This window comes from Trichoderma camerunense (genome assembly GCF_050948025.1).
Source record: "Trichoderma camerunense strain CBS 138272 chromosome Unknown V8C40scaffold_13, whole genome shotgun sequence".
In the NCBI taxonomy this organism is placed as follows: Eukaryota; Fungi; Ascomycota; class Sordariomycetes; order Hypocreales; family Hypocreaceae; genus Trichoderma; species Trichoderma camerunense.
The window spans coordinates 61,625-87,187 of NW_028145357.1; the positions used below are offsets into that span (position 1 = coordinate 61,625).

The window sequence follows — 25,563 nt, forward strand, 5'->3', positions numbered from 1 at the left end:
ATCACCTGTTGTTTTCTTATCTCTTCCAAAACTGAACCAACTCGTCACTCACCTCTGCATAATTTCTCGAGCGTTATCCTTATCACAGCCGTCTCCAGCCATGGCTTCCTCCAAGCGAACAGTCATCGAAATATCCTCTGGTAGCGACGACGATAACCCTCTCGTGACGCGTCGCAAGATCCGCCGACGATCCAAGATACCGGAGCCACAACGTTCGTAATACCGGGATAGCCCCAAGCCTGATTCAACATCGGTACTGACATCTTTCGAGGGAACGAAGCAGACACAGAGGCCACCCAAGGCCAGCCGACATTTGCAGAATTTCTCTCCCGAACCCTACCAAGCAGGCTGATCTCGGGTGATGTCGCAAAATACATCCAGCGAGAGTCCAACGTTCGTCTAGAGACCGCAAGGCGAGAGGGAATTACTCTGGATACCATTTTCATCGGCATGGACTGTTTACCGACATGGATCGGTATGCACTGGGATCCGCAAAGGGAGTCTCTGCATTGCGCTATCCAAGATCGGCTGATGGATGTGGAAGTTTCGAGTACGCTGGGCGATGTTCTTCGGAAAGATCTCATCGAAAAGGGGAATCGGAAACTCGAAGAGGCTCGTCAACTTGGACTGGGCATCGAGGATATCACGATTGGGAAAGGGCTCTTAGCGACATGGAATGGCCTGGCATCTTCCCAAGAGACGGCTTACGGGCTGGAAACCCCTCCGGAAGAAACACGAGCTCAACCAATATACGATGACGTACAGCAATCGAGCATCGGAACCACTGTTCAACACTCGCCAGTCTTCGGCCAAGCAGAAACACCCGAGTCCGATATCATCACAATATCCTCGGCAACTGGGGCTCCGAATTCCCCCGAAATCGTGTACGACTCCTCAAGCACATACGACAGCTGCTCTGACTTTAGCAGCAGCAGCAGCGGCAACAGCAGCAGCACTGAAGATGACGAGGGAGTTGATGACATTATTCACATGAACAATGTAGTCAATATCCAGCCGGAATATTCGGAGAGCGACGACGAGGCTCCGCATATCCTTCACGATGTTGAGGTTGTGGGCTGCTTTGAGGGCCACCCGGATGTCGATTTGGAAGTATACTTGGTGGAGGACGACGAAGAAGTAGAGGGCCTTCCGGAACTTGAGCTGGCGATTGATGGAGATGCATTTATACATTATTTTGGCGATGAGGATCTTATGGAGGTTGAGATTCCTGGGATGGATCTACAGTGTTCGCTCGACGTCCCCCCTGACCAGAGTGATGAAGAGGGTGATAATACGGAGGGTGGACCACCCTTGGAGGAAATCGAAGATGACTCCGACAATCAGGTTATGGATGATGGCGAGGATGATGACGAGGGTGGAGAGCAAAATACGGTCATTCAAATCACGGAGGATGGTTTCACTTGGTGAATTTCTTTAGTTCTTTCTTTCTCGGTTAACTGGTTTGTTCTTGGGAGGGAAACTCTGCGTCTACGATTTGCGTTTTGGGAGGATATCGTTGCAATGTTTTCGGCGGGAGAAATCTTCTTTCATACTCGGCAAGTTACTTTGCTACTGGGATATTATGGGGGTTGATGAGGATTTAACTCGATGCTCTTTTCTGTTTTGGGGGTTTGTGATTTAAAAAACTGGCGTCGGATTTTTTATGAACATGGAGGATATGGGATATGGGACTTGGGCTTTGGGATTCGGTATTTTATACATTTGCAGCTCTTCACAGAAAGGTTAGCGGTATTTGAAAGGGATAGATGCGGAGTTGAATCAAACATTTGCTGCCTTCTGTTACTCTCTATGCTGCCGCGCTGTCAATTTGGAGCATATTACCTATGGATGTTGATAAAGTCTAAGTTGTTATCGTCCTGACGACCTGACATATGCCATTAGTGGTGAAACTCTCGCTGCACAGTAAAGATACGTCTCATGCATAATGAGCCGCAACTTATGTCGTTTATCACACGCCGGCATGGGGGTAGGTAGAAATAAAGTTATATGCATTAGGTGGTGTGGTCCACTCACATCAGGAAACTTATAGTCCAGCCGTGGAATTGATCAAAGTCTATAGTTTTTAATATAATCCTTCATTAGTGGATGCTACTCTCTATATAATTAACATTTAAGAGTATTCTATTATAAGACGTTTTATGCCACCTCTTCGCTCCCCTTAAGCAAGCTCAACTTGCAAGTCTACAGGCATAGATCTGGTAATCATTATCAATACGACCGATTGGTCATAGTCGGAGTGTTTACAGTCCGACGGTTCTGCCGGTTACCACACTGCGAGTCAGTAAATAACTCTTTAGAAGTACGAGAGAAGGAGTATGTAGAGGGAATGTTACGCAGCTGACATATTTTTCTTGGAGTTGATGGATATTTCCGATGAATTTCCCCAGTTTCGGATATACCAGTGCTCCGAATTTTACAGAAAGCCGAGAGTGGGTGTGCATCTCGATGAACATTAGTGAGAAAGACTGGGATGGCTACAAAAGCTGGGGTAATTAATTGGTGGGGGCTGTGTTTGCATAACCACCAGACTCTATACAGACTTCCAGGTTGCCAATTACAGCGATAAGTTACAGCGACAACAGCATAATGTAGATGAATCAAGGACCTTCGTCCATACACTAGGCAATCCATAGGGTGAGACAATGGCATCCAACGCAGAAACAGTAACTGTAGAGAGACTGTGTCAGGATGAGACGCATGAACTTAATGATGATCATATGTTTGTTGACTAAACGCCAAGTCTTGGGCACTTTGTTTGCCCTAATTGGAATATCTCCAATTTCTACTGTGGTATAATGCCTACATGAGGCCAATGATCCTCACTGAACTAGGGCCAATTCATTTCACATCAGTTACAACGTCACCTCCGGAATTAATTTGTATCGGCGGCGCGACCATCCTGGAAGCGAACTGGTCAACCCAACCCATCCCATGTTGATGCCGATGCACCCCAAGGAACGGAGAGCGAAGTCCCGACAACACGACCCGGAGCCAGCAATGATTGTGTATTTGAAGCTTGACGTTGCCCCTTAAAATGAGTTAGAAGATTTTCAGGCAATCGCTTCTCTGTGGCTCCAACGAAGAGTTTTTACTATTTAACACCAGAGTCTTGCTTGTTGACTATTTTGTCTCTCATAGTACATCATCACATAGCGAAAACCGCCTTTCTCGACGATACAAGCATTCAATCGTCATTTTAAACCGCTTACAAACACCACAACTCAATCGACCTTCACAAATAACATCATCGGCTATGCCTTTTATCAACGATCCCAAAGGCAAAGAAGTTGTCCCCATCAGAATCAATGGTGTCAATGAACCCTTAGATGCAACTCGGCTCATCCCCGTCGAGTCCAGCAGTCAGGATAAAGTCGTCCATTATGCCCAAAGTGCGACGCCTGAGTTGGCCATCAAGGCCGCTGAGGAATCCTACAAGGCGTTTCGGAAGTGGAAGAACTCTACCCACACTGAGCGCCGAGACTTGCTTCTTCGAACGGCTGATGTGATTGATGCCTGGACTGATCGCTTCGTCGAGCTGCAAATTGCTGAGACTTCTTGCCCTGAAGGCTGGGCTCGGTTTAACGCGATTATCTTGATACGATGCCTGCGTGAGATTGCCTCAAACATCTCGCATGCCACGACAGGTGAACTGCCATCTTTGGAGACTCCTGGATCACTTGTATTGGTGTATAAAGAGCCGGTTGGCCCTGTTCTTGCCATCCCGCCATGGAATGCCAGCATGGTCCTTTCCGGACGTGCACTGGCTGCTCCTATTGGCGCTGGCTGCTCTGTCGTGCTCAAGGCATCGGAATTGTCACCAGCAACGCATCAACTACTGGCTTTGGCCTTTGAAGAGGCTGGCATGCCAAAAGGTCTCATCAACGTATTGCAAGCTTCGCGTGAGGATGGGCCAGTTGTGACGGAAGCGTTGATTGCTCATCGAGCAATCCGCAAAGTCGAATTCATTGGCAGCGATGCCGTGGGCCGCATTATTGGTCAACTTGCATCCAAGTACTTGAAGCCAGTGCTGATGGAGCTAGGAGGGAAAGCTCCTGCAGTCGTTCTCAAGGACGCCGATGTAAAGCATGCAGCTGACAAGATTGTTGAGGGCGCACTTCTACACCACGGACAGATCTGCATGTCTACCGACCGCATTGTCGTGGTGCAGGAGGTTGCAGATGAGCTTCTCAAAGAGATCAAGACGGTCCTGGAGACGAAGTATGCGAAGGGAGCTGGTCATGCTGTCAGTAAGAGAATGGCCCAGAGGGCGCATGACCTTTTACATAAAGCCCACGCTGCAGGAGCTCGTTTCCTCGTGGGAGACGCAAGTCTCAATGCTACTGGGACCAACCTCACCCCGACTATCATTACGGATGTGAAGCCTACAGACGCAATTTACCACGAAGAAATTTTCGCTCCTGCTGCCATTTTCATTACTGTCAAGGATGAAGATGAAGCCGTCGAAGTTGCCAACGATACGGCATATGGCCTTAATGCGGCGGTTCATAGCCGAGATGTTTTTGCCGCCATTCGCGTTGCCAAGCAAATTGAGGCAGGACAAGTTCACATTGGCAACATCACGGAGTATGACGAGCCGAACATCCCGATTGGAGGAACAAAGGGCAGTGGTTGGGGAAGGAATAACGGTAGGTATGCTCTGAATGAGTTTTTGGTGGAGAAGACTATTTCGATTCACGATCCTGCAGCGAATGGGATTAAATTTGGAAAATGAGTGATGGATTAAGAGAAGACATGTATGTATATTATATTATAACCCTATGTCGTCACCAATTTTTGAACACAGCTATGTATCTGAAGCAGCCATGAGGATATTACGATGGAGTCATTGGAAGACTGCACAATTATTTCTGCTTTAATGTAATAAGATATAATAAGTTGAGAGGGTTTCTAGACTGCTGAAGTGACACAGCGCTCAAATCACGTAAACGAAGCTATCTTTACCTCTGTAACAGAGTTTGAATGATTTCACTCTGGATAATAGAGTGAGCCGGGTTGTGCTGTTCTTTAACCAGAGTCATCTGGATCAATAGTAAGACGCTCATAAGGATGTAAGCGCAGCTATTGGCGAATTCTCAGACATCGATCGACATAGGTTCTATCGTTGGAAATACTGAGAATTGTGAACCATTACGTCAACTTGTTAAAGTTCCTTGCATTAGCGTTGTCACGCCTTGAATAAGTAACATGATCTTATTTGCTTATATTCAGACCGTACATTTGTTGCCACTAGTTATGAAATCTGTCTGGGATGCCCCTACGTAATGAGCTGTAACTCAATCATAGGTATCAAGAATAGTTACCGTATAATCCATAGCTACTTTTTAACGTAGTAATCAGTTTTGGAAATAGAACCTTAAGCAACAGAGAGTTAAGTTAATGTTAGCATAAAGTATGGCAAGAGTTTCCCACCGTCATAGATGGAATTGTGCCTCTATACATTCGTATAAACCGGAATCGAGATGGCTTCCATCCATGCATTGAGAATTCAACTGATAAAGCATCATGAACGTGTAAACGTTATCCACACTTGTTGACATGAGTAACCATTTACGCCTATGATAGTGTCTAGCCTTAAAGTATAGATCTCTGTTTGTACAGAGTCCTCCAATGAAATCTACATCGGCTAACAGAGCTGCAAGCACGGTTCCAACTTCTCTGCAATCTATCCCAGGCGGCCAAGCATTATAGACCGTATTTGCTTCTGTTTATCTAAGCCTCTGAGCCGACAGCGGTAGAGCTGATGATGCTGGGCTTGAAACTTTCAAATAGCTATTCTCGAGGCCCCAGAATTGACTGAATGATGTTGACAAGCTACTAACAATGTATAGCCAGACTGTTGGCGAGGAATTTAAATGCATAAATAAACAAAAGATGGTCCTTTGCCCAAATGATAAAGTGGCAGTATGCTGTTTACTATTTCAGAATCGTGCAGCTATATAAATATATATGATTTATAAACGAATTAGCTACAATACAAGGGTTTTGTGATAGATAGATGCTTGGACTTGAGGCAGAACTTTTGAGACTCAGTTGCTGTTTATCCTTTGGCTACTATAACATAAACGGGAATATTCTACCACCTTCCGTAGATGTTGAATTGCTACACATAACGAGTATACTAATAAATATATGTAGTGTATAGTATACGGTCGTTAAAGATGTGTTTAAGAAGGTTTTTCCAGCAGCTTCACTGTTTCTTCCTACAGACTTTCCACAGTCTAAAATACCGTCGTCCGTCAATTATTATCGTTTACATTTATATCCGCGCCACTCTCAATTAGTAGCTCTGTAATTGTTTCATTCCCCCTTTTCATAGCCTTGTCTAACGCCGTTTGTCCGTTCTCATCTTGTGCGTTTACGTCTGCGCCGCTTTGAAGCAGTAGCTCTACTACTCCCCCCTTTCCTTCCGAAGCTGCATGAGATAGTGCTGTCCGTCCCTTATTATCTTTTGCGTTTACGTCTGCGCCGCTTTGAAGCAGTAGCTTTACTACTTCTTCCTTCCCTTCCCAGGCCGCCACTATCAGTGCTGTCCGTCCGTCCACATCTTTTGCATTTACCTCTGCGCCGCTTTGAAGCAGTAGCTTGACCATTTTCTCCTTCCCTTCCGAAGCTGTACCAGATAGTGCTGTCCATCCGTTCTTATCTTTTGCGTTTACGTCTGCGCCGCTTTGAAGCAGTAGCTTCATGATTTCCGCATGTCCATACCTAACTGCCAATAACAGTGGTGTTTGTTCGTGCTTATCTCCTGCGTCTGGGTCTGCCCTATTTTGAAGTAGCAGCTTCACGATTTCCGTATGTCCGTTTATGACCGCCTGTATTAGTAGCGTTTGTCCTTTCTTATTTTTTGCGTTTAGATCTGCGCCTTTTTGAAGTAGTAGCAGCTTTACAGCTGTCCCATGCCTTCTCGAGGCCGCCTGAATTAGTAGCGTTCGTTCTTCCTCATTTTTTGCGTTTAGATCTGCGCCTTTTTGAAGTAGCCGCCACCGCATAGTATCTTCATCCCAAGTCTCGGCCGCCCACCGCAGCGGCGTGAATCCATCACTATCCTTGGCGTTTGGGTCGACGCGCTGGTCTCCTAATAATATCTGGACGGCAGAACCATGTCCCATCTCCGAAGCGTACGACAGAGGCGTCCGAAAAAAATCGTCTTGTGTGTTTGGAAATGCCCCCACATCCATCAATTCCTTCATAGTGTTGATGTTTCCATTTCCCGCTGCTTGTGACAGTGCGGTTCTCGAGTTTTGGTTTGGGTCTTTAAAGTCCGGCTCTGCGCCTAATTCAAGCAACGCAAGGACCACCTCTGTCCAGCCGTGCCACGCCGCCGAACAAAGAGCCATTCCCTTGTCTTCATTTGTCATTTCGTTTGGCAAAGTGATATAGAGTAATAATTCATATAAATCATATTTAATTTTAGAGAATCGTTTGCTATCAATGGCGTCATTTCCCTGTTGGGTTACGCATATTGCAATATACCTGTAACGATGAATAATTGCGTCATGAGCTGAAAGGCTTCGTCCTCGGCGTCTGGGTCTCTGATCTGAGAGCCACTCAATACCACGCAAGCCAAACTCTCTCGTCTCATGACCTCGAATTGCCCACCGGTATAGCTCGCCTAATGCAATTGCTGCTTGTTGGCTGGGTTCATCTGTGTGAACCGGCTGGTCGTTTTGGCGGTCATCCTCTCTTGTGTGAGGTTGAGACTCGTTGCAAACTTCCCATGCCCATCGTAGCACCGTTTCTGCCTGCGCCCATTCGCCGGCCCTTCGATGCTGGTTTGCCATTCTCTTTGCTGCTACTACGGCGTTTTCCGTGCAGGACAGCCTCAGCCGAGGTATCATCGTAGGCAAGATACACAATAGTGCATCTTCGTTCGAGCCTAACCGCGCTTCGGTGAACATCTTTATCATCTCAGTCACCAAGCTACTCTCCAAGCGGAAATGCGGAGTTTCTTGGATGTTGATATCGCCGATATCGTCCGTAATTTTGAGAATGCTTGCGATGAATGACCCAAACACCTCCTGCGCACATAGAGATAAAAGAGAGCTGTCTGTTTGAGTCGACATAATAGTGAGGGGAGTAGAATCAGGAATATGTGACGTCTCCGTTGCGTGCCAACCAAAGAATCGAACTTCTTGGCCACCCAGTTTCCATTTGATGATGCTTGGGTCACCTCCTTGGATGGAAGCAGTTGGGTGAAGTTCGTATTCTGTAACAATAGGGATGCTGTCACCGAGCCATATCTTCAAGTCAGTCTCTATATACTTGTTGGTTGAAACAATGCGCCGCGTCGGGATTCCAGCAGCTCGGGATATCGTGAAATGACTCTGTGAGTCTGATATCTCAACAGCCGGGTCAGACTTCAATGACCAGACCCACAGTCCCAGAAGTCCTTCTAGCTCTAATTTGCTTTGAAGCTTCCAAGGAGTGGTCGGTTCTTTCGTTAGTCGTAAATGTATAGTATGTTGAATTGGTCGATCCTCAGAAGCATCATATGGTTCCACAGATGCAACATCACACGCAAAACCCCAGTCCATGAATAGAGTGTCTTTCCCCTCTTCTCCGATTTTCAGGCTCTTAGAGAATATGTTGTTGACTGTAGACTCAATGGCGAGAGCAAGCCGATGGGAATATTCTCGTACCTCGACCATTCCAACGTCAAAATACTCTGCAGAATTTGTGCCCTTATTCTGAGTATTATGCGACTGGGTGAGCTGCGCGAGGCGAGTCCGGTAGGCTAATAATTTTGAAGCAATGTTCAGTTCTTTGGAAGTGTTGGATGACTGCGCGCCCTTGGGTTTAAGCGTAATACCAAGAGTACCACAGAGTCTCCAAAGGAGACGTGGATACGCCTGTGAATCCCTCGTGGATGATGAAGATTCCAGCCAGCGCTGAAAATCTTGTTCGCCAAGACGCAAAGCAAGCCAGTCGAGCTCGTGCCCAACAACCTCGTCGGGGCACCGAGCGAGAAAGTTATCCTCCGGTTTTAAGCGCTGCATGCGAAGGGCGGCTCGAGCAGCGCTCATTAGCATGGTGGCTCCAAGCTGCGCTACAGACACAGCGGAATGGATGGCCCGTAGCCCGACAAACTGCATTACGAAGCCGGTGACAGATATACCAACAGCAGCCCAGACCACAATCTGGGGAATTTTTGACTGGCTCTTCCACGAAGTGATGTACTTCTCCAGTGGCTCGTCGCGGTCACTGCAGCAAAAGGCGTCAAAGACTTGGTCCCCGAGAACTTGTCCTCCAGGCTGAACCCAATATAGAGTGTCTCTCGATGATTGCTTGTCTCTGCCGTCTTGTTTCCTTTGAAATATCTGTTCTTTTGTGCTTTCCCCCACGAGAAATGCGCAAAGAAAAACACCACCACACAAGAGAACAGTCCCAGTGATGGTGAGCGGACACGCATACGATTCTGGACGACTGTCATCTTTATCCCAGCGAAAGTAGTATGTCACAAGGACTGCGAAGACCAAAACGCCGGCCTGCAATACCATGCCAATCATTGCAACTGTCCGGAAAACAGCATCACGTTTTCTCTTGATGCCGACGTTGAGAGAAAGGTTTGGGGAGAAATTTTGATCAAAGGCGTCGGACAAAGTCTCGTTGTTGCCCGAAGGCTCTGGGGGTTGGATCCGTGTCCATTCGGTTGAATCTTTTTTGATAAATTCTTGAAATGTATATATGCCCGCTTTCTCGTCTTCGAAATTATGCTTGGGGTCGTACACAACCTCAAGAATCTTTGGACGCCCGAAGACTCGCGCGATACCGCCATTATTGTAGAGCTCGCACACATCTCGACTCGTGGAGGAGCACAGCTCTGCCTCGGCGTTTCCCCCTCCTTCTTGTGCTCTGCCAATAAAGGCACGTAGTGACGGGCTGCCGCATACGCGAATCGCCGAAACGATCGCAGTCAGGATGCCCATGGGTGCCATTGCGAAGATGAAATAATCAATTGTGGCAATACTTTCGCTGAGGTATTGCTTGGTGATCTGCTCACCAAATAGGGATAGAAACGGCGCGAGATCTGTCGCGAGATTATTCGAGAAATCATCCCAGCCATCTGCATGGACGCCTGGGAGTGTGAGAAGGCCGAGGAGGCAAGCTGCAAAGAACATCTTCAAACTGTATGCTGAAGCTTTCTGCGGTTACTGTTGATAGAAATTACTGCTGTCACTGTTCAAGGTGTTAAATGGTACGCTTTATAGTCTCAAGTCTTGCATAGGATAGGATATTCTTAATCTCTACTTTTCGGCGAGGCATGGTGCGTCAGGGTTTCGTGCCCAACAATGGAGCAGAGCATGTAAGGCGACACACAAAAGGCCCATGTGCGACCAATTATTAGCAACGTGTCTCCAATCAGGCTTCACCGAACGCTGCAAGGAGTTGATATCTAGGCTATTCAATACCACCCATCAGTGCAGCAGCCATCGGCTACCAATCAAAATCTGGCAAAATAATTACGAGGCGCTTCCTGGAATACGTGTACGGAGAACAGGCTGTGGCGGGGATGTATTACGAACGGCTGATATTTAGCACAACACATTTGTTCGGTTCCTTGGACACTATTCTGTGAAGTCAAGTTGGGATATACGACGAATAGTGATGTCGAAATCGATTCGAGATGATTCACACAGATAGCTTGAGGTTGATATCTGATTGCCTGGATCTATCATACGCATCGCTAATCTTAATGGCTCCACGTATAATGAGATCCGGTGTGATATTCAGTCGGGTGCTAGTTCTAACTTATGCAAGTGAGACTAGCCGCAGATCTCATTATGTCGTCTTACGAAGCGGAGGCGAGAGAAGAGGCCGCTAGAGTCGCTTGCTAATCTTGCTCTGCTATTCTAGCCAATCAAGGTATGCTATTGATCTTATATGCGGTGGTTGAATAATCATGGCAGCAAAATCTTGAATACTTTCGGATTTGGATTGCATATTTCATCTGAAGAGTCGCTTATTGTGAATATCTCGGCACAAATTCACAAACATACCCGCGATATCGCTGTTTCAGAATGAATCGAATCAAGAAATGTATGCGCACCTCTCTCCACCACAAAAACTTTAACAGATTTGAACGCGATGCTCTTGCGCCGCATTATGCAAAGGTTAAACCACCGCAATCTAGGACATTGCGTGATAGCCGAGTCTACTGGTTCAGTTTTCCTGGGGAGATATAGCCTCTTTCTGGAGAATATTCAGGGTCTTTAAGGTAGAAATAGCTTCGGTTGCCTCCCACCAGACATGTCGCGTCATAGAACAGAACGAGACAAAGTTAACAGCTGGACTTCTAGTTACTCAACACATTTCGGGTTAAAAGCGAATATTTTCAGAGGTTGACGCACATGAGCAAATGTAAATCGAGCTATTTGAAATGTTTCTTAATATATCAAGAGTGCGTGGACTAAACAAACGAAACCGCCCTCATGTGCGGCTTCTTGCTGCAAAAAAGGATGGATCGGAGTGTGATATGCCCCTTCGGATCAACACAAGCCTGCTGCGTATGGCAAAGTTTTAGGACACAAATCGAGATTTGAGAACAATCGTTCTGCCATTCCAATAATCTACGGGATTGGTCCTTTTTACTCGAGCTTTAGCTGCTTAAACTGCTCAATGGTTGTTTCAAACCCATTCGCCTCGCTCTCCAAATCAGCTAACTTCTTTTTGTCGGCATTTTGCGTTGCGACGGCCACCTTCTCGATGTATACCGGATCTTGAAGGAGCTTAGTCTGCTTCTGAACGGCGGCACGGGCCTTTTCTAGCTTCTTTGCCGCTTTGGCAATCTCCTCGTCCAAGTCGACGCGGTCCTTGACGTAGATGAAGACGGAAACAGCGCTGGACACGGGGAAGGCAACGCAGCCGGTAGGGCGAGCATGATCCGGCGAGAGGGTCTCAATTTCCATGGCGCCCTTGCCGCTGAGAGAACGGATGGATGACTTCTCCTCGGATACGGTCTTGTGCGACGCCACGTCGTAGGCATGGATGAAGACCTTTGCTTCGTCCTTGGGTGAGTACTCGGCTACCAGGGACCGAATACCTTTTGAGCAGCCCAAAACAACGTCGTAGGCAGCCTCAGCTTCGGGGTTCTCAAATTGTTGGTCCCATTCCGGATACTTCGCTATCATAATACTCTGTGTTGCATCATCCGGCCTTCTGGGCAATCTCTGCCACAATTCTTCTGTGATAAAGGGAAGGAAGGGATGAGAGAGGACGAGAGCAGTTTCAAGAACGGAGTAGAGTGTCTGAAGCGCAGAATTTAGCTGAGCTTCAGATCCCTCCTGGATCAAAGCCTTGGAGTTCTCGATGAAAACATCGCATCTAGATAGCAAACAGTTAGTCGAGCCCACATATAAGTTAGGCTGAGCGGAGAGCCACGTACAGCTGGAAATACCAATAGGAGTATACAAGGTTGGCGCTCCTCATGAAATCTCTCTGCTCGACAGCCTCATTAATTGCCTTGGTAGCATGGTTCATCTTCCCAAGAATCCAGAGCTCCGCTAGCGACTCATTTCCATTAAGAGCCAGCTGCTTCGCGGGAACAAAGTTCTTAACAGCATCCAGCTTGCCGAGGACATACTTGCAGGCGTTCCAGATCTTGTTGCAGAAGCGCCTGTAAAGGTGGATGACCTTGACGTCAAGATTAATATCGCCACCGCCCGTACTGTAGGCGATGAGAGCGAAGCGAAGAGCGTCTGCTCCACATTCCGGAATGCCTTGCGGGAATGAAGTTTTCTGATACGCGGTAGCCTTCTTGACTTCGGAGGCAGCGAGGTTGCCGGTAAGTAGCTTGTCATGCAGAGCTTGGAGTTCGATGCCGCGAATGACGTCCAAAGGATCAATAACGTTACCGAGCGATTTGCTCATCTTTCGTCCTTCGGAGTCACGAACTGAACAAAGGTCAGCTCAGCGTGAGCTACGCTGAGAGAAGATGTAAACTTACTCAAGGAATGACAGAATACCTCAGAGAATGGTACCGTGCCCTGTTCATCGGTTCAATACCGTTTGTCACAAAGAGGAGGCAGCATGCTACTTACAGTGAGCTTTATACCGAGGAAGATCATACGAGCGACCCAGAAAGGACTGCAAAGCTCCAAATCAGCATGTGCTTTAAAATTGAGATGGGATGTTCACGCATAAAGGTGAACCTACATGATATCCCACCCGGTCTCTAAGATACTGGTAGGGAATAGACGGGACATATCGGGAGTTTCTCTGGGCCAGCCGAGAGTCGCGAAAGGCCAGAGACCAGAGCTGAACCATGTATCAAGGACATCCTCGTCTCGAATCTAGTGTGTCATATGTAAGTCTCTGAGACGCTAGCTTTTGGTGGACCAAGTGATAAAGACACTGAGAAACGTAATCTCTGGCGACTCTGACTCGAGTAGACCAAGGAAGGATCAAGGATATTAACTTACCAGTTCAAACTGCTTGTCTGGCCAGGCCTTCTTGGCTTTGGCGAATGCTGTACTCTAATTAGTATTGGGCTCCTAGAGTAAGTATTGGAATGCGAGTGTAATACCTTCTTCTTGAGTTCGTCCCGCGAACCACCTGTCATCAGTATCCTGGTCATCTTCTCCTCCAAAGCGGACACGGTACACGGGGCACTGATGTCCCCACCACAACTGTCTTGAGATGCACCAGTCGTTGATGTTAGCCATCCATTGAAGGTAGTTCTTTTCCGCCGATTCGGGCTTGATCTTGATTTGGCCGGTTTGGACTGCTTTAATCTATGTGACAAGTATGAGCAAATAAGACTAAGCACAAAAAACAGTCTAAAGGATGTGAGGCCTACTGCTGGTCCTGCGAGATCATCCATCTTCACCCACCACTGTGGCTTCATCATAGGCTCGACGACATCCTTGGTCCTCTCTGAACGAGGGACAGTCATGGGGTTGTCCTTCTTATCCACGTAAAGACCAAGTTTCTTCAGATCTTCTTGGATGGAATACCGGACGTCGAATCGTTTTTGGCCTTGGTACGGGCCACCGTTCTCGTTGATTAATCCATTGTCCGTCAAGATGTTGATAAACTCGAGCTTGTGGGCCATGCCCAGCTTGAAATCGTTGACATCGTGTGCTGGGGTCAATTTAACGGCACCGGTACCAAACTCGCGATCAACGTATGTGTCGGCTACGATTGGAAGCCTGCGGCCCTTGATAAAAGGATGAACGGCAAATTTGCCCACGAGGTGTGTGTATCGAGGATCGTCGGGGTGTACAGCGATGCCACTGTCGCCTAGCATGGTCTCGGGACGCGTTGTTGCAACTTCGATAGTCTCCTCCGAATTCTCGATCGGATATTTAAAGTGAACAATGATTCCAAACTCGACCTTTTTATCGTATCCTGGTACGTCGAGAAGCGTCCGTCCTGACAGCTCTTCGTTGTCAACCTCGATGTTACTAAGGGCGGTCGTCAAGGTGGAATCCCAATTGACCAGACGGTTCGCTCGATAGATGATGCCCTCTTCGTGAAATCTGATGAAAACATCCGCGACAGCGGCCGAAAAGTGCTCGTCCTATTGAGAGTTTAGCTTAAGTGTTGTATCCATGGGGCGATTTTGGGATGTGTACCATGGTAAACGCCTCTCTGCTCCAATCAAGACTGCTTCCCATTTTCCTAAAGGCATTGTTGATCTTTTGGTGGTATTCTTCTTTCCAATCTTGGACGAGCTCAACGAATTGTGTTCTGCCAAGATCATGCCTGGTCTGTTGTTTCCTCTTCCAGAGAGTCTTTTCTACCACACTTTGTGTCGCAATGCCTTGGGAGCCATCAGATCATGTCAATTAACCAAGGTGTATCGGGAGAAATCTTACCAGCATGGTCACAACCGGGCAGCCACAATGTAGTCTTTCCCTTTTGTCGGTTGTAGCGGATCATTAGGTCTTGCAGCGAATTACCCAAGGCGTGGCCCATGCTATTCCATTGTCAATGATTCCTTGTTGTGAGTATTGGAAATAGATGTATAAAGAGACTTACTGTAAAGCTCCCGTGACATTAGGAGGAGGAACAACGATGACAAACTTGCCCTCGGGCTTGACATCGCCTTCTGGGGTGAACTGGGGCTTGAAGTACCCCTCCTTCTCCCACCAAGCATACCAAGCTGACTCAACAGCAACAGGATGATACGAAGAATAGTGAGGGTCTTCAAAGGGCTTAAGCCGCTTCTTCTCTCCCTCCGGGGTGTCTTCAACGAACGGAGGCAGGACTTCAGCCGCGGCCTTTTTCTCCTTCTCCTTGTCCTTGGTCTTTTTCGCAGCGGTGGTGGCGGCCGCAGCCTTGGCAGCTTTCTTTTGCTCGTAAGCAGCGAGCTTTTCTGCCTTTTTGCGCTCCCGTTCAAGCTCTTTTTCGGTCTTTACTTTGGCTGGGGCGGGTGCTGTGCCTGAGTCTTGGCCAGAGGAATTGGGCTGAATGCCGGCCTTGGTCCCGTCAGCCACCGGAGCCGGTGAGCCCTCCGGCTGCGGGTCGTTCGCAGCGACTGCCCCACGAAGAATATCTGTTAGCCAGACTTTCGCTCTTGGGCTCTAATGAGGCATTCGTAATTGAACTTACTTGGATTTTCTCGTGCGCTGTTGGTAGCCATTGCTAATGTTTGGGAGAGAATCTTGAACAAACGAAGGTGACAGGCGCGCGAGGGGCGTTTAAAACGGCGGCCGAGCAAACATCGCAGCAACTGGTGACTCACAGCTACATGTTTGCTGCCGTTGTGCGGCACAATGCCGGCTTATTAAGGCACATTCCTGAGACCAAAGTGAGTGTTGGTCTGACTCAGTCAAACAAGAACCAGTCATTATAGTTAACAGCGACATTATCTGCAATATTTACTTGCGTGTAATGGCCTCAATGGCTTGCAGTTCCTTTCATAACCTGAGTACACTAAAACCATCTGTAGCCTAACTATAGGGAGCTGAGAATTTATTGATCGGCCATGTGGTTATGGAGCGACAAAGATGTTGGCCACGTGATAGATGAGAAAATCGGACAATATTCGGCCACTGTTGGACGCAGTCGGCAAGATAAAATTGTTTCGGGATTGTGTTGAGGGGCTGGTTGTTCTATTTGCTGATTGTAATTGTGTAGAAGACAGCGGCACATCCTTGGCCCGTTAAAATATGTACACAACGCAATGGTTGATGCACCATCTTACACAAAGTTTAAGCCTGTGCGTCTCTGTTTGCTTGTGATAAAATAGTCTTATTATATGCAGCAACCAATCATCATTTGAAATGAATAAGATGACGGCAATGGCTGGATTGACTGTGTAATAGAAGAGTTTCTGATAGACGAAGGCCGACCAATCTTGAGTTTGGTAAGCTGAGATAACTCAAATGCCGCCTATAACACCGAAAGGCCGCAAATTCCCCGCAGTCAAGGCCGACAGACTGCAGCAATATTGACTTTACTTCGGGAGTTACCGACAAGCAACATAATTCCAAACATCTCAAAACTTGCTATCAAATGACATGTGTAAGAATATTATTTTTAACTTTGCAAGTATGTTTAAAGTTGTCGTTGATGTTGGAAAAAATTATAAAAGGATGTAAGGCTCGCACTGAAATATAGACAATGCGGCATCAATCAATTGAATAACAAAGATCCTCAATCCAAACTATCCATTTTTGTATAATAAACCTCTTCAATACTCTCCATTAAAGACACTATGCCATACGTCGCAGCACCGTGGTCGTTTGACGACGTTCTAAAACTCACCAAAGTCAGCTCGGCCTACTGGAGAGCTACGTTCAATGCTCCTCCATTGAACCTCTTTACACCGCGAACCTATGCTGCCTTGCGTACGCTCGTCGAGCTCCTCGAAAATGACCGGGCTGTCAAGGTCATCGTATTTGATAGCTCGGTCGAAGATTATTTCATCGCTCACTGGGACTTAACGGCTGGCGATGAAAAGCCGGAAGACGAAGAGACTGCTCCCATCTTTGACTGGGCCAATTTTGTGCTTCGCCTTGCACGCCTTTCTGTAGTCAGCATTGCAGAGGTTCGCGGACGCACTCGTGGCCATGGCAGCGAATTCGTTCTAGCGTGCGACATGCGCTTCGGCAGCATTGAAAAGGCAATCTTTGCGCAGCCCGAGGCCGCGGCTGGCGTTCATTGTGGTGGAGGAGGAATCGAGTGGCTGCCTCGCTTGGTAAACCGCTCTCGAGCCTTGGAAATTCTCCTCGGGGGTGAGGATTTCGACGCTACGACTGCTGCTCAGTACGGGTACATCAACCGTGCCATCAAGGATTCGGAGTTGTCTGCCTTTGTGGACAATTTCGCGCGCCGGATAGCTGGGTTCGATCGGAAGCCTCTGCTGGAAACTAAGCGTGCTGTTAACGATCGTGCTGGGCTGCCTCGACTGACAGATCTTCTCTCGTCGATGCAAGACTTTGTTCGAGCTTGCACTTGGCCTGAGACTACGAAGCGAATGAAGACTCTCTTTGAGATGGGTATCCAGCAGGTCGGTCCTGTGGAAAAGGATATGGGACATCATCTTCATGAAGCTTCAATCAAGATGTATGGAAAGACTGAAGATGTACAGTGAAAAGGCAATTATTGGCATGCCATCTGCTCTGCTTGCGTACAAAGCTAAATAAAAGTCATCATGAACTCCATAAAATAAACTCATCGGCTTCTTCATATATATTTCAGCGCTAGTTTAATTTTCTCCTTAGTGATGCAAGTAATTTCCCGACAGCAATGTGATCATCTCCGATTACTATTCGAACAAGTTGAAGACCAGCGGCTATGGACATCTATTTCGTGTAGAAATGCCATAGGGATGGTGAATCGTAAATAGAAGACTTAGAGCCAACCATATGTGCAGTGGCGCATCCTTGCTCCATAAAGTAATCTATTATAATGGATAACTATTAATTTATTTACTGAAGTCCTGCTTAATTCTAGTCTATCATCACTTCCGGTCCCCGACTACAGCTAGTTCTCAACCAGCTTGTTCTTAATTCCTGTCGTAATCCACCTTATACTCCGTCTTGACCCTGATCCCCAAATCTTTCCCATTGCTCCTCGCATTATCTTTTGCCTCTGAGTCGAGGATTGACTCTTCACTGGTGTTATCTGAGGTGACCCGCGCCCTGGTAGTGCTGTGCCTGGCAGCCATGGTATCGTCTATCGTTGCATTTGCCGATTTGCCTCGAGGCCCAGATCCACCGATGGTCTGCAACGAAAACATGTTATCCCCTGACTGGTCCCTATTTCTGATCCATCCGCTGCCACCTCCAGTACCGCTACTTCCCTTTGCGCTCGACAAACCCTCCAACCAGCCTCGGTAAAGCGGTCGACAGACAGGAATGCCGATACAAACCATTGTGGTACAAAATTCCGCAGCATGCCATATAATGATGCCAACAACGTCTTTGAGGTAATTCGGGCTGCCCAAGAACTTCAATTGTATGGCTCTCTCAATGCCGCACGCCCCGGTAACAACACCCAAGCTTAAAGAAGCAGCAATGATTCGCTTCTCACGCTTTGGCATCTGAATATTCCAGAGGAAATACCAGGGAAAAGCTGCATACCAAAAGTCCGTTATGACAGACCAGGCGCCTGCGTAAGTTGAGATTGGGCCCGGGTCGATGGGGCATTTTCCGTCAGGGATTCGACGATCCCACAAGAACGCCGTAGGGTGGCACGCAAACCAGAAGACGAAAAGCGAGGCTACGATGCCGGTGGCGAGGAAGAAGTTGGGAATCCAAATGATGATTTGATTGCGCTTGTCCGGAACGAGTCGTACCAAGAAGAGAGCCATGGAAGTCTTGCAAAGGATCGTTCCGAAGACGAGGATGGTCTGGCCGATGGCAGAGTAGAGAATTGCCCTCGTGACAGATTCCATTCCCACGACAGGGCCTTTGAGGGCGAGAACGTCGTCGATATTTCGGCCGAATCCATACATCGACGCAATCGTCATCATTATGTCGTAGGTTAAAAGGGTAATCTGTTGATTTGTTAGTTATAGGGCAACACATCCGACTAACTACATCTTCGCTGCCGAAGGTCAATGCACATACAAAGGAGGCATTATAGAAGTAATCGTCCAACCCATACGCGCGAATTACTCTCACACGGGTATACAAACGAAGAATGACAAAGACCAGCGCCAGCGCGGTAAGTGACCACAGCACAGCCAACATCTTGGGCGCATCTCCGCCCAGTCCCGTCTGATATTGGTTTGCCATGGCTGCTGTTGGTGGCTTGAAGCCCGTTCCAACCAAGTTTGATGCAGAAGGATGGCTCGTGTGTTGCAGAACATTCTAACAGGGAAAGGGGAGCATGTTTTTGAACCTCTGGAGTAAGACTCACCCTGGCACCGAGTTGTCGGTTGGACCTGGGGTTACGCCCGTTACCAGAATCACGGACAGCATTTCGGATGGATACGGGTAATATAAAAAGGAAAGATCAGCAAAGATACCTGTTCTGGGAAATATTACCAGTACCTGCAGTTGCTTAGTGGCAAGAAGGGAGCGGTAGTTGAAAAAATTTCATAAAAATTTTACTCTTCATAATTCCTTTTTTGCTGTCTTCTGGCTGAACATGGGTTTCTTCACTACATGAGCTGGGGTAGCACCGGGTCAGGGGGTTGTCTGTGATCTCTGCACCAAGTCAGTGTTCATTGCCTAGTTTAGAATAGATGACCGCGGCAAACAGGAAACCGAGCCGTTAGACCCCGGCAAATATCTCACTTGGACAAGGGTCGGGGTCAAGCGAGGAACCACGAGTATGCTAAGACTTCTAGGTTGCAACGTAAGCGAAAATCAACTTTGTTTAGTTATCATCCTTGGTTGAAATCGCCTACGGAGCATACGCTGCACGCTACAGTTGCCAAACCTTTCCAAACCCTGCCAAGACCTAGGCTGAATATAGCCTCGATATCCGCGGCTGAGGGGAAAGTGACTGCGGTGGTTAGGGGCTCGTGGGGGCCACTAGGAGATGCCGACCTGTAATTTGCAAGATTATTTCGCCTTTCCACAGCATGGTACGAGATATACGAGGAGAGAATTTCTCCAGTATACTAGGCCACTACCTAGCGATAGCCGACTCCCGAGTTCTATCCGGATGGCATTATTGTACACGGAGTAGTGTATAGCCCTATAAATAGGCTTTGGTCAAATAGTGGGCAGAGAGGCGGATAGACATCTTCGGGAACCCGCAACGGGAAAACCCGCGGAGAGGGGACTCGGCCGAGTGACGGACAGAAGGCACCGGACATATCCACATGCTGAAAGCACGGAAAACAGGACACGCGTGGAGAGATAAAGCCGGGGCGATGTCCATACCCAAAACACCCCAATCACAGCACGCAAGTTTGTTGTTGGTTGTGTTCTTTCCCCCCTTTGGACGGGTAAATGTAACGCCAGAAACTGGGAATCGATGGGTCATTGTCTCCTTTCAGTTCCTGCTGCATAGGTTGATCATCCCCTGGCTGCGGAGAAGCACTACACTACGCTTGCATTCAGCAAGGATGTTTGAACCAACAGCAGTCTCCTTATTTGCTCTTACAGTGCTTGCTCCGTAATCGTAATACGACCTCAACTTGTCACTTTCCCCAGAAAGAAGCAGTCGATAAGGTTTGCATGAATAAAGTCGTCAGAAAAGGAAATCTCCAGGATCTTTCCATTATTGAGATCTTCGACGTGAAGAACTCGTCCGGACCACGGGGTTTAAGTGCTTCCCCCGTTGCCAAAGGGTGAAACGTGCGTTGTGGAGACCGAGTTGAAAACTTGGTTGAGGTTGACCCACCCCACTGATGAGAAAAAGTTGTAACAAATCAGATATTTTGTCATTTCGAGTAGAGTCAAGGATAACGGCATCCCTGAACCCTTTTGTTGGTGCTAACTCGTTGCTGTTGACTATCCGTCGACTTGTGGATCACTTTGGACGTAGAATTCCGCCAATCCGCCTAATGATACGATATGCCTGAGGGGTCTCGGCCCCTATAGACAAGTTTGAGAGCAATTCCTCTTGCTATTTGCATGTGAACTACTAAGAGGGGTTCCCCGTTTATCTTCTTGGAAGTTTTTCCAGAATAACTACACCGAAGTTGTAGATTGTCTTGGTACTACGAGAATAGTCCACGTTCTTGTGGAAGCCAGCCATCATGGACAATAACTCTGTTCCCAACTCGGCCCAAGGTGCTGGGCTCCTGCAAAATGGCCCGGTCATGTTGGTTAAGCCAGTGGTGATCTTCATGCTGCTTCCAGTCGCGACTTATGTCTTCTGGAGCTTTGTTTCGTACCTAATCTCGCCATTGAAGAAGTATCCCGGGCCATTCTTAGCATGTAAGTGAAGATGAGAGAATTTCGAGATAAAAGAGAGCCACATTGATAACATGTTGTGCGAAATTAAGCCTATACCAACTTCTACCGAATGTATTATGCCTATCGAGGAAATATGCACATTTTGACCAAGAAACTCCATGACAAGTACGGTCCAATTGTTCGCATGGGCCCCAACTACATCGACGTTGACTACCCCTCATTGATTAAGACGTGCTTCGACTTTGGGGGGGTTTGGAGAAAGGTGAATCTCGACATTGCATTCTATTAGAGTGGACATTGGTTAACGTTTAGTTGTCATATCGCAGACTGATTGGCATGGCGTCAGTGGAGCAATGGTTGAAGGCAAGCTCTACTACAACATCTTTTCAGAATGTAACCCCGAAGAGCATGCTCGAATTAAGAAGCCAATTGCAAAGTATTGGTCTGCTCCTGGTGTCGCGCCAATGGAGCCGCACGTTGATTCTGTGATCTCTACATTGTGCCGAGCACTTGATCAACGGTTCGCTGGCGACGAGGCGTTTGGAAAAACCTTCGACTTTGCTGAATGGATGCTATTCTGTAAGATTCCACTTATGCGATGTTATTGGAATTAAGCTGACTTGTCTAGTTGGAATGGATGCCGTCGCCAAGACTACATGGAGTGAAGCGGTCGGATATCTCGAGAAGGGACATGATTTCGATGGCACCCTCAACGTCTCGGACAGAGCCTACGACTATCTCGTCACGGTCGGCATGAACCCTATTTTCGACAAATTTCTCGACAAGAACCCGATTATGCGATTTGGCCCGCCGTCGTTTGGAACCGTCACCGGAATTTGCCTTGGACATTTGATGGCGCGCATGAAGGGCGAAGACGGCCACGACCAATCCAAGCCCGACTTCTTGGACCGCTATCTCGAAGCCCAGCAGCAGAACCCCGAAGTTGTCGACATCTACCGTATTCTCTCTTACATGTTGGTCAATGTTGCCGCTGGCGCCGACACCACTGCGGCGAGCTTGCGCTCCATCTTTTACCTCTCGCTGAAGCACCCTGCTGTCTTCCGCCGTTTGAGAGACGAGATTGTCAATGCCAAGTTTTCGCAGCTGCCAGTTCCCTATGCCGAGTCCCGACAGCTTCCGTACCTAGAGGCTGTCTCCCGAGAGTGTTTCCGATACATGCCCGGCAACTGCTTCGCCCAGGAGCGTTATGTTCCATCTGGCGGTTTGGCGCTTCCTGATGGCTCTGTCGTGCCGGCCGGTACTGCTCTTGGATTCAATGCCTACGTGATTCACAGAAACAAGGAGGTCTGGGGCGATGACGCTGAAGAGTTCCGCCCCGAGCGCTGGTTGCAAGCCGACAACGAGACTGAAGAGGAATACAAGAACCGCATCCAGCAATTGAACAATGTGGACCTGTCTTTCGGCGCTGGCTCGCGAAAGTGCATCGGCATGAACCTTGGAAAGATGGAGGTTAGCAAGACAGTCGCAACGCTCATTACCCTCTTCGACTTTGAATTGGAAGACCCCAAGAAGGAGTGGAAGGTCCACAACAGCTTGATCCCCAGGGCATCTGAAATTATGATTAAGATGAAGAAGAGATCGGGCGCTGGCCAACAAATCAGCGAAATGAGCAGCCACTACTAGTGCCACTGACTTATTGGAGAGATGGAAGTATCTGCAGTTTCGACATGGTGTTAATAGCTTTGCTACAAGATTGACTATACCAACTTAATATGTATTCTTCAACCTTTCATGTTAGTAATTGTCCACTAGCTAGTCATGTCATAATGCGTACCAATGGAAAGCGACGGCGTGACAGATATTCTCTGTGGAACTTAGCTGAATAGTAATCACCGCCCCAGTGAGTCTCCCACCCAGTTCATCTTATAAGCCCGCATGTCCCCACGCCGCCGGTTATAAGTCCGCTCACCTTACATCCTCGCACATGCACAATGTCCACTTCTAACGAAAGCCCGTCACCACGGCCTCGAGCAGTGGCAAATCACAGCACTCTCGGGGTTTTGGCTTTGCGGTGGTCTTGCGCGACATGCCGCCAATCGAAACGCCGCTGTGATAAAATATATCCGAAATGCACTCTTTGCGTTCAGTGAGTCTGCTCTTCAACTCCGCTGCGGCGGATGATGCGATGATGCAGCAAATCAGTGTTGAGTAACACCTGTGTAGAAAGAATACGCCATGTAACTACCCGGGCCGTCGGAAAAGAGAGAAGCTAAAGAACCGCATCAAGGCGATTCTGCCAGTGGGAAAATCCATCGTCGACCCGCCTTCCACTGTTCTGGCCGAGAAAAAGCAAGACGTGCGCCAGCTATCGTTTCCTTCTGCCACTTCCAGCTTCATTGCCGAGAGTTTTTTAGATCCCGAGGTCTTTTCCAAGGCGCAGTTGAAAGTGATAAACGCCGATGTGGCGGTGACCGATGACATAGCCGAGTTAGTCGGGAGTGTGCTGGACATCCAGGCTACCTCTGCAAAGTTCTTTAAATCGGTTCACATGTGGATGCCAATTATATCGAAGCCTCACTTTTGTGCGAACCTGCTCAATCGGTTGACCTATAAGAGAGCTGAGCTGTTTCTGCTGGTGCTGTCTATGAAGCTAAGCTACACACGGGTCAAAACCTGGAATACGCCATTGTACGAGACGGTGAAACTATTCCAGTTTCAAATCGAGGCTTCAGGGGTGTTATCAACTCTAGTTCTCCAGGCTTCTATTCTGATCGCCCTCTACGAGTTGGGACATGGCATATACCCGGCGGCTTATCTCTCGGTAGGATCTTGTGCTCGGTACGCAACGGCCCTAGGCATTGAAAAGTCTATTCTTTCGTCAAGCGCCGCGCAGGGTCAGTGGATTGAAGAAGAAGAATGTCGCCGAATGTGGTGGGCGATCTTGGTTCTTGATAGGTATGTGACATTGACGTGTAAGAGTTGCAGCGCCTATCCGGTTCCTGGAATTTGCTATTCCTGTAAGGAGACCAGCAGGATATTGATGCTACTTCTAGATATCTTAACTTGAGTAATCCTAAACGGCATCTGATTACTACAGATGCGGGCTTAGAGAGTTACTTGCCGGTAGATGATGAAGTGTGGGAATCCGGAGTGAGTAACCTGTGAACATCAACGTCATCTCTTAGAGAAACTTCTAACGTTATCCCACAGGTACTCAATCCTGATCGTATTTATACTTTAGCAACAGCCAATAGCTACCACCTGGGGCTCTTTGCGCGGTTTGCGCAAGCCGCACATCTCCTCAGCCAGGTTCTACATCATGTCTCTGAGGAGTCCAACGAGACTGCCCAGTTGCGACGCACAATATTTGCGCTAGTCAACGTTTCTAATATCGAGGCATCTATGAGGCGATTAGAATACTGTAGCCAATCAGCGGTCTGTTACGCGTAGGGCAATTCTCAACCTCCTTATACTAATGCATATTTGACTAATGTGGTATTAGTGGTATTCTCGCGCTCGACTACTCGTCGTTTAGCAAGGGTATGTGTATAAGTGACTCTGGCCAGAAGCTCTCTTCCGAGAGTGCTATCATTTCGCAAGCAACATTAGACATGGCTTTGACCTTGATCCATGGGGATTCAGATCAGCTCTGTGATGTTGCCAGCCCTTTTCTTGTTCATTTGTTATACAAGGTAGCCTCAATGCATTTGAGGATAGCACATAAGTCTCAGACAAGGGGCGATCGAGAGAAAGTTGAGATCTTGAGAAAAAGCATGAAACTCGTCGGAAGTCGATGGCTTTGCACTTGTAGGTGGCTGACTGAAGATTAGTAGATTGTTCCTACTAACAGCTTTTATAGCCACATACCTCTCACTTTTGGAGAAGCAAGAGATTCTGCTCGTGATGGAGTAAGATATGCGGCTGGGCGTCATAGTTTGCCGCGGCAATGCAATATAGTCAATGAATGATGGTGGAAATTAAGGTCATTTACACGGTTCAGGAATTATGCGACAAAGTAATCGGGTATAATGTTTGATGCCTGATTCAAAAACCAATCTCAATATCACTACAAGGTTTACACTAGGTACTGAGCACCTCTCGTGCTGGCTATCAGTGATGCTTCTCTTCTAGTAAGACGCTCAACTTATCCATCAAGGTGCATCATCGTGAAGTAACAATGCGGTGTTTCGCGGTGTTTGCGGTGTTTCAACCAAGTTTACGGACTTGCGGGGTTTCGGGCTTAGACCGCAGGCCGCGTGTGTCTGGGCACATTCTTCCTACGATTACTGCCAGA

At 47.8% G+C, this 25,563-nt stretch overlaps 8 protein-coding genes across 8 annotated transcripts; 5 read left to right on the forward strand and 3 right to left on the reverse strand.

Moving 5' to 3' along the window:
- Positions 1-100: 100 nt before the first annotated feature.
- V8C40DRAFT_280578 (uncharacterized protein) lies at positions 101-1,627 on the forward strand (the record flags this gene model as incomplete). Its single annotated transcript, XM_083221409.1, has 2 exons — positions 101-212; positions 272-1,627. 2 exons carry the CDS (start codon positions 101-103, stop codon positions 1,426-1,428), a joined length of 1,269 nt encoding a protein of 422 aa, XP_083071044.1. The 3' UTR covers positions 1,429-1,627.
- Positions 1,628-3,274: 1,647 nt separating this feature from the next.
- V8C40DRAFT_275852 (Aldehyde/histidinol dehydrogenase) lies at positions 3,275-4,753 on the forward strand (the record flags this gene model as incomplete). Its single annotated transcript, XM_083220765.1, has 1 exon — positions 3,275-4,753. One exon carries the CDS (start codon positions 3,275-3,277, stop codon positions 4,751-4,753), a length of 1,479 nt encoding a protein of 492 aa, XP_083071045.1.
- A 1,451-nt stretch (positions 4,754-6,204) lies between these two features.
- On the reverse strand, positions 6,205-10,303 carry V8C40DRAFT_280587 (ankyrin repeat domain-containing protein). The gene has a single exon (XM_083221410.1). It carries the CDS (start codon positions 10,158-10,160, stop codon positions 6,279-6,281), a length of 3,882 nt encoding a protein of 1,293 aa, XP_083071046.1. The 5' UTR covers positions 10,161-10,303; the 3' UTR covers positions 6,205-6,278.
- A 942-nt stretch (positions 10,304-11,245) lies between these two features.
- V8C40DRAFT_280589 (tRNA synthetases class I domain-containing protein) lies at positions 11,246-15,625 on the reverse strand (the record flags this gene model as incomplete). Its single annotated transcript, XM_083221411.1, has 12 exons — positions 11,246-12,363; positions 12,425-12,932; positions 12,986-13,025; positions 13,080-13,125; positions 13,195-13,331; positions 13,461-13,507; positions 13,565-13,772; positions 13,838-14,560; positions 14,616-14,803; positions 14,859-14,959; positions 15,022-15,520; positions 15,595-15,625. The coding sequence occupies 12 exons, from the start codon at positions 15,623-15,625 to the stop codon at positions 11,628-11,630; spliced, it is 3,264 nt and encodes a 1,087-aa protein (XP_083071047.1). The 3' UTR covers positions 11,246-11,627.
- Positions 15,626-16,702: 1,077 nt separating this feature from the next.
- V8C40DRAFT_280591 (enoyl-CoA hydratase/isomerase family protein) lies at positions 16,703-17,581 on the forward strand (the record flags this gene model as incomplete). The annotated part of the gene is made up of 1 exon (XM_083221412.1): positions 16,703-17,581. One exon carries the CDS (start codon positions 16,703-16,705, stop codon positions 17,579-17,581), a length of 879 nt encoding a protein of 292 aa, XP_083071048.1.
- Positions 17,582-17,816: 235 nt separating this feature from the next.
- On the reverse strand, positions 17,817-19,084 carry V8C40DRAFT_249974 (uncharacterized protein). The gene has a single exon (XM_083216864.1). It carries the CDS (start codon positions 18,962-18,964, stop codon positions 17,996-17,998), a length of 969 nt encoding a protein of 322 aa, XP_083071049.1. The 5' UTR covers positions 18,965-19,084; the 3' UTR covers positions 17,817-17,995.
- A 1,811-nt stretch (positions 19,085-20,895) lies between these two features.
- V8C40DRAFT_249977 (cytochrome P450) lies at positions 20,896-23,173 on the forward strand. The gene is made up of 4 exons (XM_083216865.1): positions 20,896-21,329; positions 21,398-21,570; positions 21,635-21,887; positions 21,937-23,173. Exons 1-4 carry the CDS (start codon positions 21,149-21,151, stop codon positions 22,950-22,952), a joined length of 1,623 nt encoding a protein of 540 aa, XP_083071050.1. The 5' UTR covers positions 20,896-21,148; the 3' UTR covers positions 22,953-23,173.
- On the forward strand, positions 23,174-25,400 carry V8C40DRAFT_249978 (N-terminal binuclear Zn cluster-containing/DNA binding domain-containing protein). The gene is made up of 6 exons (XM_083216866.1): positions 23,174-23,415; positions 23,493-24,224; positions 24,323-24,419; positions 24,480-24,715; positions 24,772-25,076; positions 25,129-25,400. Exons 1-6 carry the CDS (start codon positions 23,261-23,263, stop codon positions 25,179-25,181), a joined length of 1,578 nt encoding a protein of 525 aa, XP_083071051.1. The 5' UTR covers positions 23,174-23,260; the 3' UTR covers positions 25,182-25,400.
- Positions 25,401-25,563: the final 163 nt, after the last annotated feature.

Bases quoted from the DNA above. Each gene is read 5' to 3' on its own strand.
- V8C40DRAFT_280587 (XM_083221410.1), bottom strand. From the start codon at position 10,160: ATGTTCTTTGCAGCTTGCCTCCTCGGCCTTCTCACACTCCCAGGCGTC.
- V8C40DRAFT_249974 (XM_083216864.1), bottom strand. From the start codon at position 18,964: ATGATGACGATTGCGTCGATGTATGGATTCGGCCGAAATATCGACGAC.
- V8C40DRAFT_249977 (XM_083216865.1), top strand. From the start codon at position 21,149: ATGGACAATAACTCTGTTCCCAACTCGGCCCAAGGTGCTGGGCTCCTG. The intron at 21,571-21,634 runs GTGAATCTCGAC...GTCATATCGCAG, and splicing joins TTGGGGGGGTTTGGAGAAAG to ACTGATTGGCATGGCGTCAG. The intron at 21,888-21,936 runs GTAAGATTCCAC...TGACTTGTCTAG, and splicing joins TGCTGAATGGATGCTATTCT to TTGGAATGGATGCCGTCGCC.
- V8C40DRAFT_249978 (XM_083216866.1), top strand. From the start codon at position 23,261: ATGTCCACTTCTAACGAAAGCCCGTCACCACGGCCTCGAGCAGTGGCA. The intron at 23,416-23,492 runs GTGAGTCTGCTC...ACACCTGTGTAG, and splicing joins AAATGCACTCTTTGCGTTCA to AAAGAATACGCCATGTAACT. The intron at 24,420-24,479 runs GTGAGTAACCTG...GTTATCCCACAG, and splicing joins ATGAAGTGTGGGAATCCGGA to GTACTCAATCCTGATCGTAT.